The sequence below is a fragment of the Chlorocebus sabaeus genome, chromosome 13 (genome assembly GCF_047675955.1).
Source record: "Chlorocebus sabaeus isolate Y175 chromosome 13, mChlSab1.0.hap1, whole genome shotgun sequence".
Taxonomy (NCBI): Eukaryota; Metazoa; Chordata; class Mammalia; order Primates; family Cercopithecidae; genus Chlorocebus; species Chlorocebus sabaeus.
Genome location: NC_132916.1, coordinates 91,926,150 through 91,942,829, shown reverse-complemented (window position 1 = coordinate 91,942,829; position 16,680 = coordinate 91,926,150). Strand labels below are relative to the sequence as shown.

The 16,680-nt window shown below is 37.1% G+C and overlaps 1 protein-coding gene across 1 annotated transcript in view; it reads left to right on the top strand.

Moving 5' to 3' along the window:
- Nucleotides 1-16,680, top strand: part of CYB5R4 (cytochrome b5 reductase 4) — a 109,621-nt gene that overhangs the window by 44,818 nt on the left and 48,123 nt on the right. Inside the window, exons 4-5 of the mRNA XM_038002227.2 lie at nt 6,033-6,114; nt 13,362-13,394. Coding sequence (XP_037858155.2) covers nt 6,033-6,114; nt 13,362-13,394 — 115 coding nt within the window. The remainder of the gene's footprint in view (nt 1-6,032; nt 6,115-13,361; nt 13,395-16,680) is intronic.

The window sequence follows — 16,680 nt, the reverse complement described above, 5'->3', positions numbered from 1 at the left end:
CTGAATTTGTTTATCAGCTCTAAGTTATTTGGTGGAGTCTTTTGGTTTTTCTAAATACAAAATAATATTTGTTAAAAGGGACAGTTTGACTTTCTCTTTTCCAATTTGGATGCTTTTTATTTCTTTCTCTTGCATTGCTCTGGCTAGAACTTCCAGTACTGTGTTAAATAGGGGTAGTGAAAGTGGGCATCCTGTCTTGTTCAGTTCTTAGTGAAAAGGCTTTTCACTTCTCCCAGTGCAATATGTTGTTAGCTGTGGGTTTGTCATATATGGCCTTTTATTATTTTGAGGTATATTCCTTCTATGTCTAGTTTGTTGAGAGTTTTTATCATGTAGGAATGTTGAACTTTATCAAATTTTTTTTGCGTTATTGAGATGATCATACAGTTTTTGTTTTTCATTCTGTTGATGTGATGTATCACATTTACTAGTTTGTGTATGTTAAATCATCCCTGCCTCCTTGGGATAAATTCCACTTCATCATATTGTATTATATTTTTGATGTGCTGTCGAATTCATTTGGCTAGTGTTTTCTTGACATTTTTCCATTTATGTTTATCAGTGATACTGTAGTTTTTGTGGGTTTTTTTTTTTTTTTTTTTTTTTTTTGGTTGGTGTTTTTGTACACTTACTTGGTTTTGGTATCAGGGTAATGCTGGCCTTGTAGAATAAATTAGGGTGAATTCCCTTCTATTCAATTTTTTGGAATAATTTGAGGAGGATTGGGATTTACTCTTCTTTCTACATTGGGTAAAATTTTACAGTGAATCCATCTAGTCCTTTGTTGTTGTTGTTTTTGGGAGATTTTTTATTACTGATTCAATCTCGCTACTGGTTATTGATCTGTTCATGTTTTCTATTTCTTCCTGATTCAATCTTGATAGGTTGTATGTTTCCAGGAGTTTATCCATTTTCTCTAGGTTTTCCAGTTTATTAATGTATAGTTGCTCATAATAGTCTCTGATGATCCTTTGTATTTCTTTGGTATCAGTTGTGTTGTCTCCTTTTCATTTCTGATTTTGTTTACTTAGGTCTTCTCTTTTTTGGTTATTCTAGCTAGTGGCTTATCAATTTTGTTTTATCTTTTCAAAAATCAACTTTTTGTCTTATTGATCCTTTGTATCTTTTTAAAAAAAATCTATTTCATATAGTTCTGCTCTGACAGTTATTATTTCTTTTCTTCTGCTAATTTTGCCTTTGGTTTCTTCTTGCCTTTCTAGTTCCTTGAGGTACATTGTTAGATTGTTTATTTGAAATCTGTCACCTTTTTTGGAGTAGGCATTTATTGCTACTTCCCCTTAGATACTGCTTTTGCTGTATTTCCCCAGGTTTTGGTATGCTGCATTTCCATTTTCATTTGTTTCAAGAAATTTTTTTTATTTCCATCCTAATTCCTTCTTTGACTGAATGGTGATTCAGGAGCATGTTGTTTAATTTCCATGTATTTGTATGGTTTTGAAAGTTCCTGTTAGTATTTATTTATTTTACTGGGGTCTGAAAATATACTCAAGAGGATTTCAGTGCTTAAAAATAAGTTGAGATTTGTTTTGTAGCCTAACATATATTTGTCATGGACAATGTTACATGTACTGATGAAAAAAAAAAATGTGTATTCTGCAATCGCTGGATAAATGTTTTGTAAATGTCTGCTAGGTCCATTGGTCTGAAGTCCCGTTTAAATCCAATGTTTGTTGGTTTTTCTCTCTAGATCCATCTAATGCTGAGAATGAGATTTTGTCTAATGCTGAGAATGGGATTTTGGACTCCCCCACTATTATTGTGTTGGAGTTTATCTCTCTCTTTAGATCAAATAATAATTTGCTTTTGAATGTGTTTTGTATATCATTTGTTTTGTTTTGTTTTGAGACAGAATCTCACCTTGTTGCCCAGGCTGGAGTGCGGTGGTGCAGTCTCATCTCGCTGCAACCTCTGTCTCCCGGGTTCAAGCGATTCTCCTGCCTCAGCCACCCAAGTAGGTGGGACTACAGGCACGTGCCTCCACGCCTGGCTAATTTTTTGTATTTTTAGTAGAGAAGGGGTTTCACCATGTTGGCCAGGTTGGTCTCGAACTCTTGACCTCGGGTGATCCTCCGCCTCGGCCTCCCAAAGTACTGAGCCACCGCACCTGGCCCTTTTTCAGTTTTTTTGAATTTCATATGGGAGAAATTTTTCCTGTAAATATATCTATGATATTTGGCTTTGATCCTGGTGTGTGCAGTAGTGTAGTCTCTATATGATTTCTTCAGGTGTAAACAGCATCAATGATGACTGTGACTTCCTTAGTGTCTTAGGGTACAATTATTGGTGGAGGCGGCGATGAAGTTTTGCTGGTTACTAGGACACCCCAGGTAGGTTAGTCTTTGGGCCCCAGTGGTGGGAGCAGTGGGCTAAGCCTGTCTGTCCTTGGGCCCCAGGATGGCATATGCTGGCACCAGGGTTACTGCATCAAGGCAAGCTGATTCTTGGGCCTCTTGGTGGCCTAGTTGGATCCCAGTAGTGGCAACAGTGGGTGAGTTCTTGGGCCCCTGGGCAGGTGGTATGGCATGGGTGATGACAGTGGCAGTGGCAGGATGACCTCTGGGTCCCAGGTGGTACACGCTTATGTTGGTGGAGGCTGTTATGGGCTCTACAGGCCAGTCTCTAACCCTTGAGATGGCATGTGCAAGGAGGTACTAGCTGTGGCGGTAGCAGCCAGGTTGGTATGTCCAACCTCAGGCCCCTGGGAGGAGTGTTCAGGTGCCAGTGTGTTGGACTGGGCTGGGCAACCTCCTGGCCCTCAAACTGTGCTGTGACATAGGCAGAGACGGGTGAGGCCAGCCATGGTAGGCATGGTAGGCAGGAGCAATTCCCAGGCTACCAGTGGAATGCTCAGGTGGAGGGAGACAGCAGTTGTGGTGATACCCTGCCCCTGGGCAGAGTGGTGATGCCTTTTGTGGTAGGCAGCCTAGGCCAGTGGATGGGGAGTGAATGTACTACCTGTTCTTCAGCCCTGGTGACTTGCTCTTGCCGCAGCCCATGCTTTATATTCCTCTGGATATATATCCAGTAATGGGATTGCTGGGTCAAATGGTAATTCTGTTTTTAGCTCTGCCTGCAGTAGCTGGCAGTTCCTTGAACCTAAACTCCTGGGGCAGCAGCCATGCTTCTTTTGCACTTCAGTCTGGGTGCTGCTGGGTTCTAGTACGGTGTGCAGTTTGTTGGGGCTAGGGCTCTGAAATGACCGTTTACTGTAGCTGCTTAGGTCTCAGGGAGCTTGTGAGACCCAGTGCAAGCTTCCTCCCTGGAGCAGTGCCACCACACAATCTCCTAGCAGCTCTCTCTTTTGGTGTCAGGGCCTGCAAGGGTCAAAGGTTCTTCTGTGGCTAGGATTGCAGGAGTCCATGCTGGGAATGTGGACTGCTAAAGTTCTCCAACCTGAGTCTCTTTCAGCTCCCAGCTGATCCCAGCCCTGTAGGTTGCCTCACTTCCTTTTCATTTCTTGCTTTACGTAACTCCTGTCACTTTACTGTTGAATTTCAGTGTTCTCTCTTGGATGATGTATTCAGAATATGATTATCAATTCATTATCTTGGTTCTTAGTGGAGGCAAGTATGAAATACCTGTAGTCAACTGTCTTCTTTCTATATACTTTACATACTTTTTGCTTATTTACTCTGGAATATGCCATAAAGATTCCAATATCAGTATTTTTTGGCTGATTATTTTAATGATTATATAGTATTGTATTGAATAGCTTTATATACTGATTTTCCTTTGCCGGTCTTTTACAATTGGGCATTTAGATTGTTTCCAATATTTTGCTAATTTAAGTAGTGCTGTGATGAGTATCCTGGTACCTACATCTTTATATACATGCAAATATTTTCTCAGGTAAATTCCTAAATATCTGAGTGAATTCTGCTCCCACCACTGGGGCCCAAAGACTAACCTACCTGGGGTCCTAGTAACCAGCAAAACTTCATCGCGGCCTCCACCAATAATTGTACTCTCAGACACTAAGGAAGTCACAGTCATCCTTGGTGCTGTTTACACCTGAAGAAATCATATAGAGACTACACTACTGCACACACCCAGGATCAAAGCCAAAGTGTCCTACCCCACCAACAAAATAGCTGCAGATTTTTAAGTCCTTTTTTTTCAGACCGGGTCTTGCTCTTTTGCCCAGGCTGGAATGGGGTGGCATGATCAGCTTACTGCAACCTCTAACTCCTGGGCTGAAGCAATCCTCTCACCTCAGCATCCGAAAGTGCTGGGATTACAGGAGTGAGCCACCCCACCTTAAAATTATTCCTGGCCTATTTTAAGACTTTTAAGGCATATTGAGAAGGTGCCTTGCAGAAAGGTTGTTTAAATATAATTTCTGCCGGTGGCATCTGACAACAAATACTATCAGTTGTTTTCCTGGAAGCAGTAGAATCACTTTGTTTATTTTCAAGAAAATACCTGTTAAATATCTGAGTCTGAATAATCAGTTTGTTTACTAGTAGTTCTTATAAATGGCCCTTCATTTTTTGTTCTTTTTTTTTTTAACTTTTATTTTCCGTTCAGGGGTACGTGTGCAGGTTTGTTATATACGTAAACTCGTGTCATAGGGATTTGTGGTACAGATTATTTCATCATCCAGGTACTAAGCCTGGTACCTGATAGTTATTTTTTCTGCTTCTCTCCCTCCTCCCAACCTCCATCCTTAAGTAGTGTCTGTTGTTCATTTCTTTGTGTTCAGGAGTTCTCATCATTCAGCTCCCACTTATAAGTGAGAACATGTAGTATTTGGTTTTCTATTTCCCTGTTAGTTTACTAAGGGTAATGGCCTCCAGCTCCATCCACGTTCCTGCCAAAGATATAATCTTGTTCTTTTTTATAGCTGCATAGTATTACTTGGTGTATATGTACCACGTTTTCTTTATTCAGTCCGTCATTTATGGGCATTTAGTTGATTCCATGTCTTTGCTATTGTGAACAGTGCTGTAGTGAACAGTCGTGTGCTTGTGTCTTTATGGTAGAACGCTTCATATTCCTCTGGATATATACCCAGTAATGGGATTGCTGGGTCAAATGGTAATTTTGTTTTTAACTCTTTGAGGAATCACCGTATCGCTTTCCACGATGGTTGAAATAATTTACAGTCTCACCAACAGTGTATAAATGTCCCCTTTTCTCTGCAACCTTGCCAGCATCTGTTATTTTTTGACTTTTTATTAATAGCAATTCTAACCGGCATGGAATGGTATCCCATTGTGGTTTTGATTTGCATTTCTCTAATGATCGGTAATATTGAGCTTTTTTCACTGCTGGTTGACTGCATGTATGTCTTCTTCTTTTTTAAATTTATTTTAAGTTCTGAGGTATATGTGCAGGATGTGCAGGTTTATTATATAGGTAAACATGTGCCAAATGGCCTTTCATGAAAAAAGTCTAGTTCCGTTTGCAAATCAAACAGTCATCTAAGTGTTTCTTCACAGGGAAACCATCATACTTTATAACACTAATCTTTTTGAGAATTTCCCACTTTGTCACACAAAATGTAATAAAAATATGTACCCAAGGGTCAAAGTTTAATTAATAATTTTTCTACTTCATGAAGGATATTCTTAAGTATTCTTAAATATCTTCCTCATGCTCCCTCCACTGTCCATGGTGGTGAAGAAGATAATAATTACTAGTACAGTTTGGACCCACTACCTTGATTAATACAAGATACTAGCAGTTTTACCCACCATTGCTTTTATTGCTCTGATGCTGAAAAAAAGTGAGTAACTTTTTATTAGTATTATCATGAAACAAATGGAGACCTCATGGAGACCTGAAAGGGTGTCAGGAACTTCCAAAGGTCCCAACACTTTGAGAATACTGTTCTAAACAATCCCTATCTGTGCAGCCTATCGCTCCCTGGTTGACTAATTGAATATGCTTCTTAGTTTTCAGGTGTGTGTTGAGAGTGATTTCAGAAAGTTTAGTTTTGCCCATACTAAAATGAGAGCATCCTGTGGAGTTAGTCATGTTTCTTTTCCATCATTTATTTTCCATACCAGGTTCATCGTTGGGTCAATTATGAATCCATGCTGAAAGAATGCCTCGTTGGCAGAATGGCGATTAAACCTGCTGTTCTGAAAGGTAAGTGATGCTGGTGCTAAACCAGCATAGAGGTGTGGTACACATGTGTTTTTCTTTAATTTGGATTTAAACAACTACGTTCGTGGAAATCACTATGGTTTTGTCATTTTCATTGTCCTCCTTGTCTAGCCACTCCAAAGGTTTTCCTTCATTTCCTCTCTAGAATCATATAGTGAGTTTCCCTTAAAAGTTCGACTGTTTGTTAGAGAAAGTTCGGTGTGAGGAGTACAACACTTAGGGCTGATTTTTAGATTAGTTTTTTAGAATTTAATTTTTTGAATAATATAGTAACATGATTCAAAAATTAAAAAATATAAAAAGTTAGTGAAATTTTCCCTCCCAGCCTTTTCTCCCATTTGCCATGAACCTTCCGACTCTGCCCCCTCACTATAGATAACCCCTATTCTTACTTTAAACTTCTAAAGTATAACTAATTTCTTCCCCCTAGCTCTGAGATGGGACTCTATAATCTGGGTGATGTTTGAGGTCATCTCTTTAACTTAATAAGCCTCTCTAGAAGATCAGCTTTTGAAAATCTTAGACATGGAATTGTAGTAGCAGGAATACTTTAATAACCCTTTTCTTTGAAGGAATGGTAGTTGTTTCTTTTGAGTAACTCCTTACCTTTTTACTAAAATTAGGAATAAATTTCAGCCAGAGTCTTTCACTACTTCATTAGCGAGTTTTGTATTTCAAGGCTTTATTGACACAGACTTTGATTGGCAGTATGGATATATTACAGTCATTAAGAAATATTTATAGTAATTAAGGTGAAGTATTATTTTAATAGTATCTTATATACCCTTCATCTGTAGGCAAGGATTGGTCATCAGTCTCTGCTGTCTTAAGACTTAACGATAGAGACCATTAGATGGGGTAACTGTGTAATTGTCCAAACTTAAGACAATTTTAGTAATTATGCTGGAACAATAGTGGGTAAACTTACGACTCTCTGGCAAATCAGGGCATGTGTTCACCCTACAATTAGAACTCCTAGATTAAATGGGAACAGAATATGGATGAAAACAAAGGATGAAGTGAGAATCAAGGCTGAAAAGAGACTGTTCCTAACATGGGGGTTGTTGGGGGAAATGGTGGATATGTTGAAGAGGAATTTTACACATGGACTCTTAAACCCAAAGCTTGAAACAGTCTTTTAAATGAGGTGACCTGCCATCCCCCACAAAGTCAGGGAATCCTGACTTTTTTTGGGTGTCGCACAGTTGGACAGCTCTGAAATTAGTTTTCAGTTCATCTGATGGTTTCTAGTCTGGCAGTGGTAAAACGCCTGGGTATCTAGGAAGAAATCAGAAAAGCTAACAGACTCAGAATATAAAACATAATACAGTTATGTTATTATCAAGCAAATAATGAGTTCTGTTTATCATAATCCTTTGTTTAAAAAGTATTATGATAGACTGGGCAAGGTGGCTCACGCCTGTAATTCCAGCACTTTGGGAAGCTGAGGCCAGTGGATCACCTGAGGTCAGGAGTTCAAGACTAGCCTGGCCAACATGGTGAAACCCCGTCTGTACTAAAAATACAAAAAAATTAGCTGGGCATGGTGGCAGGAGCCTATAATCCCAGCTACTCAGGAGGCTGAGGCACGAGAATCGCTTGACCCGGGTGGTGAAGGTTGCAGCGAGCCGAGATGGCGCCACTGCACTCCAGCTTGGGTGACAGAGGGAGACTCTGTCTCAATTTAAAAAATAAAATAAAATAAAAAGTATTATGGTTTGTATTATTATTATTTAAAAAGATGTATTAATAATGAACGAAAGGAGAAATTTTGCTTGAAAAGGTCAACTTCAATTATTGATAATTTATATATGTGGAACACTTCATTCTCTGGTAAAGATGAAAAATGAGTGCTCACTCTTTGCCCTTATTCTTTGGCTGCTATTGTAGCTATTTGTCACATGTGGCTATTGAGCATTAGAAATATGCCTATTGCAAATTCAGATATGCTATAGATAAAGGACACACTGTATTTCAAGACAATATGAAAAAAAGAATGTAAAATATCTCATAATTTTTACTTGCTTACATGTTAAAATGATAATCTGGATATATTGAGTTAAATAAAAATATTTAACTTTTTTTTTTTTTTACTTTGTTAATCTGGTTATTAGAAAATTTAAAATTGTATTTGTGGCTTGCATTATAATTTGTTTGGACAGTACTGTTCTAGACCATAAGTGTACTTTAAAAAATCAATATGCCATATTTTTTAAGTGGTCATATTTTTCAGTGGTATAGTGCAGTCTCAGGAATGTTTCTTCATAATTTCTCATTGCTTTGTTGTAGTTTCTAATATTTTGTGTTTTTAGGTTTCATGCCCTCTCTGTCTGGCGGTTAATAACTATAACGCACTTAGAACCATACATTAATAGAATATTTATGTAAGAGGGATTTAGAGCAGTTTAAAAGTGAAGATACTGAGGCTTGTAGGTATTGTATCTTACTAAGGACTACAGAGTTATTTAACTGAAAAAGCCCACTTAAACCATGGATAAACAAACTTTTTGTAAGGCAGAGAGTTACCTCATTAAATGTTACCTGCTTTTTTGTAATGTATTTTCTTTTAATATATGCCAGTTGTTTTTCACTGGGGTTGATTTTGCTTTTCGAGGGGACATTTGGCAATGTCTGGAGACATTTTGGTTTTTAGAACGAAAGTAAATGCTACTGGCATTCTAATTGATAGCAGTCAGAGATGCTGCTAAACATCCTGTGTTGCACAGGACAGGTTACCACAACAAAGGATTTTCTGGCCTAAAATGTTAATAGTGTTGAAGTAGAGAAACCATCTTATATGCATTAGTTTTTTATTATTAAAAATGATGGTATTAGTGGCACATATGTGTTAAGCTGGTATGCACACATCGGATAGCTCTTTGGTTCCTCCTAGGCAAACTTTGGCACCTGTAGGGCTGAGGATGGAGATAGATACCAGGACCCATAGTGGGCTGAGACACTGCTTTCAGAGATTTCTTTTACTGTCACAGCTTTGTGAGCAAGGACAAGACAAATATTGAATGGGCTGCCTGCCAGTTGGAAGTTCAGCTTTTTTAAAGTCAAAGTTCTTTCTTCTAGGAGCCTCAGTTTCCTCATTGGTAAAATGGGGACAATTTAGGTAGACAAAGCACAAGCTCAGAGACTGATAGGGGAGAAGTAAGACAGTTACTGGTGGAGAGAGGGAGGCTGGGAGTCATTCTGAAGTGGGCTTTACTGGACAGACATGTTTGCTATCTCAGCCTGGCTGCCTTAATTTGCTCCTTCTGCTATGGGGTCTGTTGTCTGGGTAATTCTTACCAGAAAGATTTAAGGGAAAGGTAATTAAGAATAGGAGGTAGAGGTAAGAAGTCCCTGGTTAGGGTGCAGAGATAGACCTAAATAGAAAGTGTGTTTTGCTGTAGTGGTGTGACTGACTGATGTTTTGTTTGTGTTAGCAGTTGTTTTGTTTTCATAGAAAGAGGAATTTTGATCATGTGTATATTCATGTGCAGGTGATTCCAAATAAGAAAGGAATCATAATACCTCCGATGATAGGACAGGAATGGAAAATAACTGACAAATTGGAGAATTGATAAGAAAATGACACATGAAGCCAACTTGGGGAGAAATATGAACTCCTAAAAATACAACATTTGCTGTGATTAAATAGTAATGGAGGAAAAACCGATCCTAGGAAAAATTAATACTCTGGTATTTTTAAAGCTTTTGAATCCTTGGATTTTTCAGAATATGTGGGTTTGAACTATTAAATCTTCATTTTAATTCTGCTAGTGAGCTAGAAGTTAGAGAGATGCACAAAATTGAAAGATGATTCAGAAGGTGATTACAAAGATGAATAGAAGAAAGTAAGGTAAAGATAGTTTAAGGCTGCAGAAATTATTAAGTTTTATAAGATTTGAGAAATAAATGTGACTTCTGAATCAAAAACAAGAATTAGGCCTGGCCAGGTGCGGTGGCTCATGCCTGTAATCTCAGCACTTTGGGAAGCCAAGGCAAGAGGATTGCTTGAGTCCAAGAGTTTGAGACTAGCTTGGACAATATAGTGAGACTGTCTCTACAAAAATTTAAAAATAATAATATTTAATTTTAAAAAAAGAATCAGGCCTAAGTTGTGTTACGAAGAGTTCTATTTAGAGATATGGAGGAATTTCTAGAGGAAAAATGGTTATCAAAATGGTTATTAAACACATTATACAGAACCAAGAAGTCTTCTGGCAAGGCTAAGCAGGTAAGGGAATCTAGAACAGTAAATTTAGGACTTTGTGAATAAGATCCCTGGCAACAAGACTGAGCTTGTATCTGATGGTGACATAATACCAACCTTTTGGAATAAGGAAGGGAGATGAGGATTATAGCTACAAGATAATTGTAAAACATTCAATTAGTGCTCAGCATTTTTTTTTCCCCTGGAATGCTTTTCTTCAGGGACTCCTGACAAATGCCTACACATTTTCAAAACTTAGCTAAAATACTACTTCTTCTATGGAGTCCTTTCAAATTTCTTCCAGTAGAAACATTCTTCTTCTGTGCTTCTTCAGTAACACCTTCTGTATACCTCTTTTACAGCACTTGCCACATGCAATCTTAAAAAGAGCATATCATCCGGGCACGGTGGCTCATGCCTGTAATCCCAGCACTTTGGGATGCCAAGGCAGGTGAATCGCTTTAGTTCAGGAGTTCAAGACCAGCCTGGACTACATAGCGAAACCCTGTCTCTACAGAAATAGAAATAAAATAAAAGCCAGGCCTAGTGGTGCATGTCTGTGGTCCCAGCTGCTTGGAAGGCTGAGGCAGGAGGATTGCTCGAGCCCAGGAGGCAGAGGTTGCAGTGAGCCGAGATAGCACCGCTGCATTCCAGCCTGGGTGACAGAGAGAGGCCCTGTCTCAAAAAAACAAAAGCCATTGACTTTATTTTTAATTCCATTTATTGTATTTTTTATTTATACAATAATTCCATTTATTGTATATTGCACTCAGATGATTCAGGAAGAAGCACCCTTATCATAGTTCTACCTCCCACCTACTGTTTTTCTCTCCCATGCACACACCAAGGACATGTTTTTGTTGTTGTTTTGTCTTTCCAAATTATCTTTATGTATTATAAGCAGATTGAATATATTTTCTTATTTTTCTAACTTTTTATCCAAATGGTATGTCAATATCCCTATTAAGGTGATCAATAGATGTTTATTAAAGAATGAGCATACTGGTAAAAGAAAGATCTTCCTGCTAGATCTTTCTTTATTCCAGGGTATCCTCCTGTGCCTCTGCTCAGCAGAGGTAAACTAGACTTGGGTCATAATTAAAGATCCTTACCAAGGAAGAGCTGAGTGCTATTAGATCACAACACCAGCCTTCTAAATGACTCTGACCTCTCCGGAAATAAAGATGCTTATCAGAGTAAAGCAGTTTAACCAGCATTATGAGAAGATACAAATTTGATTGGCCATGGAGCCAACTAAATGATGGAATTAGTTACCAAGAGAAAACATCAGATTTCTTTTCAGAGAGGAAAGTATCTCCTGTGACTAAAATGATTCAGATGTAAATATGCTTAAGATTGTAAAATAGTCTTCTCCATTTCTATAAGTCAGTTTTTGAAAAGAGTTGTAAAAACAGACTAGGAGAATTTTTAAACGTAACCCAGATTCTTTAAGTGGAAGTTATCTTTCTGCTAGTACTTCTTGTATTAAAAAAAGACTCGGGGGAAAAAAAACCTACTGATTTAGCAGAATCCAGAAAGTTCTGACAAATCCAAATCTATTCGTATCAGGCAAGAAGTAATCATATGAGATAATATTTTCTTCTTAGAAACAAATTACCTGGGACAATTTTTCAAAATCTGTGAACCTCTTAGATAAAAACTACTTGTTTTACATGACAAATGAGGTTTATTAAACTGTTGACTTTATTGTACACTGAAAATAGATATATGTTCTGTGAATTTCTAAGATAAAACAAATAATCACAACTGCAACAACAAAGACAGATAAAACTGACTGGATGAAAGTACATGACCAAGCAGTGATATCAGTGACCCTTTGCAAACTGTAATGGCCAGATTTGTATCTAGCAGTTGATAAACAAAACTCATTTTGAAGTATAGTTTAAATGGTTTTTAGGCCTGCTATCTTTTTAGGAAATATTAACTCCTGGATTGCAAAGAAAAATAGGAATGTGTTTCAGGGGAGACAAATCTAATTTTGGCTTTTTTGCTGGAGTGATGGATTTCGTTCAAGTCCTTTGACCCCTGATTTTCAGCCTTTATTAGTAGATCAGGTGATAATTTGCTGTATGTTGTTAAAATTCCTTTCAGCTATAAAGTTATTTTGGTGAAATGAGGAAAAGGATGGTCATTTGGCTTCCTTAATGATTATTATTTTGGGATGGATGAGTGAAGTGAAGTTAATTATGGAATTTCTGGTGATTAAATATTGGAACACAAAAAATTTGAAAGCTTTAATATTAAATATGTTAGTTTTTTTTTGTATAAAACAAGGTGATGTCAGCTTAAGAAATGATGTCTTTCAATTTGACTATATGAATATTTTTTGTTAGCTTAACCCATTTTTTAAAAAATTTTGACAGTTTGCTGAGGTGTTTATTTTGACCATAATGGTATAGCACTTGCAGTTATTAGAATATAACATAGGTTTGTGAGTTGGCTGCCATCCTGAAAGAAAATACCTGTTCATTTTTTTTCTGGGTTTGTAATACTAATAATTGCATTGGGTATACATGCAAAAATCTGAACATATTTTAAACTTGAAATAACCATCATTTTACGCATTGAACTCAGTAAAAGGGAAAGATAAGAAGACATCTTTCTTTGAGTTGTTAATGTGCGTGTTTAATTTATGACGTATAATCTAATAAATTCTGGTTAACTTGTACTAATTTAAAATGTGATAACCTGGATGAAACCTGGCATTTACATATGCTCTGTATAGAAATTAACCAAGATATTTAAAAAAGTGACCAAAGAATTAGAAAAAATCCAAATGAAATGGAGCCAAACATCTGGAGAAATATGGTCTGGCAGTCTTCAGAGATGAAACTTACTTGTTTAAAACAAAGGCCATTTCTATATTAACCTGTTTCTCTCCTCAGACCTTAGAAGAAAGCCCTTCAAAAAAGGACTGTTATCTTGAAATCAGTAATGTGGACTGACATTCTCTTTGACATTAAAGTATTCTTATTTGACTTTTTTTTTCTAAATTGCTATACAGACTATCGTGAGGAGGAAAAGAAAGTCTTAAATGGTAAGTCTATAAATTTATAATAAATGAATTGTATTCTCATGCTTATGAACAGTATTGGTTCACAGAATTGTCTGGGGCATTTAGATTTTTTTTTTTTTTTTTTTTTTTTTTTTTGAGATGGAGTCTTGCTTTGTCACCCGGGCTGGAGTGCAGTGGCGTCATCTCGGCTCACTGTAACCTCAGCCTCCCAGGATCAAGCAATTCTCCTGCCTCAGTGTCCAGAGTAGCTGGGATTACAGGTGCACACCACACACCCAGCTAATTTTTGTATTTTTGGTAGAGATGGGGTTTCACCATGTTGGTCAGGCTGGTCTCGAACTCCTGACCTCGTGATCCACCCGCCTCGGCCTCCCAGAGTGCTGGGATTACAGGCGTGAGCCACCGTGCCCAGCCTAAATTTTTTTTTTTGTATGAAAGATAGCATTACTGGCCCAAACTTAAGAGTCTTTTGTAGAATTTTATAGGCTCTTTTTTCTAGCCATTACTCTTATAGTCCTGCCTTCTGTGACATCCCTGAATACATGTTATCTTCCCTCAGCTTGAATACTTGTAGCAATTAGGAATTTCATCCTCAGAAACAAGACAAAACAAGTCAATTTTCTTAGGTGTGAGCTCACCTCCAATGTTTGCATACACATGCCAAATAGTTTATTACTCTACAATTTTCTGAACTGAGTGGTGCATCCAGCCATTCTGGATGACTTGCAAATAATGACTGACACTTCCTGTCCCCCGCAAAAAAGTTTGGCATGATGGTCACTACTGACATAAAATGCACGATGCTAATTCTAACTGAACTATATTGATGTACATTTAAAAACATTTTTTTCTTTCGTTTGCAAAAGAAAGTTACAGAAATTCAACTAACAAGCTAGATTGCCAGATGAGTTAACTTTTTCTTTGTTAACTAGAGGAAATAGTCTATATTGTGGACTAACTTATGCAATATATAGTACCTGAAGCTGTTCATCGGATAATATATCATCGGATAATATAACACTCCATTAAATGAGGGACTGATCTTTGGTTTCATCTGTTGATTGACTCTTCTGTGACACTACAAAAGCAACCATTGCTTAATGATTGATTACTGATAGACTAGGCATTTCCTTTCCACCACATATGGCTTCCAGAACCTTCACTTTTCTGTTGCCTTCTTTGGATGCACTGCATTTGACTAATTTATCAGTAAAAGGTGGCGTTAAGTATGGAATATAGCACTCCATAAGTGATGTGGTTAGCTCTGTTACCTCTTGTGACCTGGACCCTATAAGACTGGAACATATCTCTCTATCTGTATATTTATTGGCTGCTTTTCCCTTTTGGCTCATTTAAGTCTATGTGATAAGTCTCTGTATTTGCAAATGTGATCCGCCTGCATTCTATGTTACTATTCCAATAGCTGCTTAAAATACTGAATGGGTTGGACTACTTTCCTGTTCCACTAGAGACCCGATCCCTTCAAATTGACAGCATTCAATCAACCAACACTTATGGACGGGAGAACATGCATTCAGTCCACCTTGCATTACTTAATTATTTTATTTCACTACACATTCACCCCCCTATTCTTTCAACTTACTCAAAATAATATTATATAAAGTTTGAGGGTTTTCTTTTAGTTAGTTTTAAATTAAGACACATTCCATGGCTTATTATTCTGTTTTAATAAGATTTATCTTAATGATACTAAATAGTTTTTTAGAATGTTTGATTATTGTCTCATTTGCTCACCCATGAGATTGCAGGGAGCATTTCATTGCTATTAATAGTTCCAATTTGAGGAAGAGGAAACAGTGTCTTGCATAAAATCACAGTACTGGTGCTGAGCTTAATTATAGATTTTCTGGTCCTAATTAGATCATACAAGATCAGTATTGACTTACAATTTATGAATTCTGTTTATAACATTTTCTTACAGAAATTGTTAGATTTTGATGCTTTTGATTTTTTTTTTATATACCTAAGAGACTTACGAAAGAGAAACAACATTAATCTCTTAATGAAATCTTTCAGGGCTGCTTAATTTAATAAGATTGTTTTGTCCGCTTTTACCGTATTAGAAAAAAAATACGTTTAATTCTTGTAGTCCTCTTTTGTTTTACCTGCGGTTTTGTAGTAGAGCACTCTTCTTTTAGTGCCCACTGCTAATTATTAGCTGACAACTCTGACCTTGTTGTCACATACCTGAGGCTTCCTTTGTTTATCTGAAAATAGTATTCTGCAGAGTTATGTGGGAAGAAATGGAAGCTGAATGAGTAAGGCCTGGACTCAGGGCTCACCATCAGCCTGTTCAGAAAAATATGACTGTTTTACATCTTGCTTGCACTTGAGCTTGTCTTGAAGGTTTGTGTCTAAAAAGAATCTTGAAAATCTCTAAACTGTCTTGTCCCAAAGGTATCTTGCAACTTTTAAATTTATATAAAATACTGTGATTTCTAATTTGTGCACCCAAGATTCAGCAGATACTAACCATTAATTTTGTTCCTGTATAGTTTGAGAAATAGTAATATAATTGATGCAATGATTTTCAAAAGTCAGGTAGCAGCAGTACTTCTTTTTTCCAAACTAAATCTTACCATATACAAACAATGCACTCCTGTTGTAGGAGGGAAATACTTAATGTTTGCAATATCTTGAGTTCTTCCATATCTCAGTTTTCTGAAATGATTTAAAAACCATAGCTTTAGTGGGCTTTTAAACTGCATCATATACCCAAGATGCATTTTGTAGTTGTGCATACCCACAAGGATACAAACCCACAAGAGTGAGTAAAATGGAAAAGATAGAAACCACATGTTGGTGAGATTGTGGAGCAGCTGGTATAACCACTTTGAAAAGCTACTCAGTAGTATCTTCTAAAGCTAAACATACAAACACCCTTCATACTAACCAAAAGTGTAGATATGTGTTCTTTAAGAATATGCATGTACCTGTAAAAGAATATTTATATCAACACTGTGTCTAACAGCTCCAAACTGGAAACAACCTGAATGTTCATCAACAGAAGAATGAATAAATTGTGAACTATTCATATAATGTATTACTACTCAGTTACAATAAGGACCAAGCTACTGATGAATTTAGTAGCATGGATAAAATTTCAGAAAGCCTAGAGTTGATTTATTGCTTATTATCAATCATGCTTATTTCACATAAGAACTGTAATGTCTGGAATATTGGACAAAAAGCCAGACTAAAAGAGAATGTATCATTCTACTTATATGAAGATCAAACACAGGCAAATACTAACCATGGTATTAGTAGTCAGAATACATGTTACTCT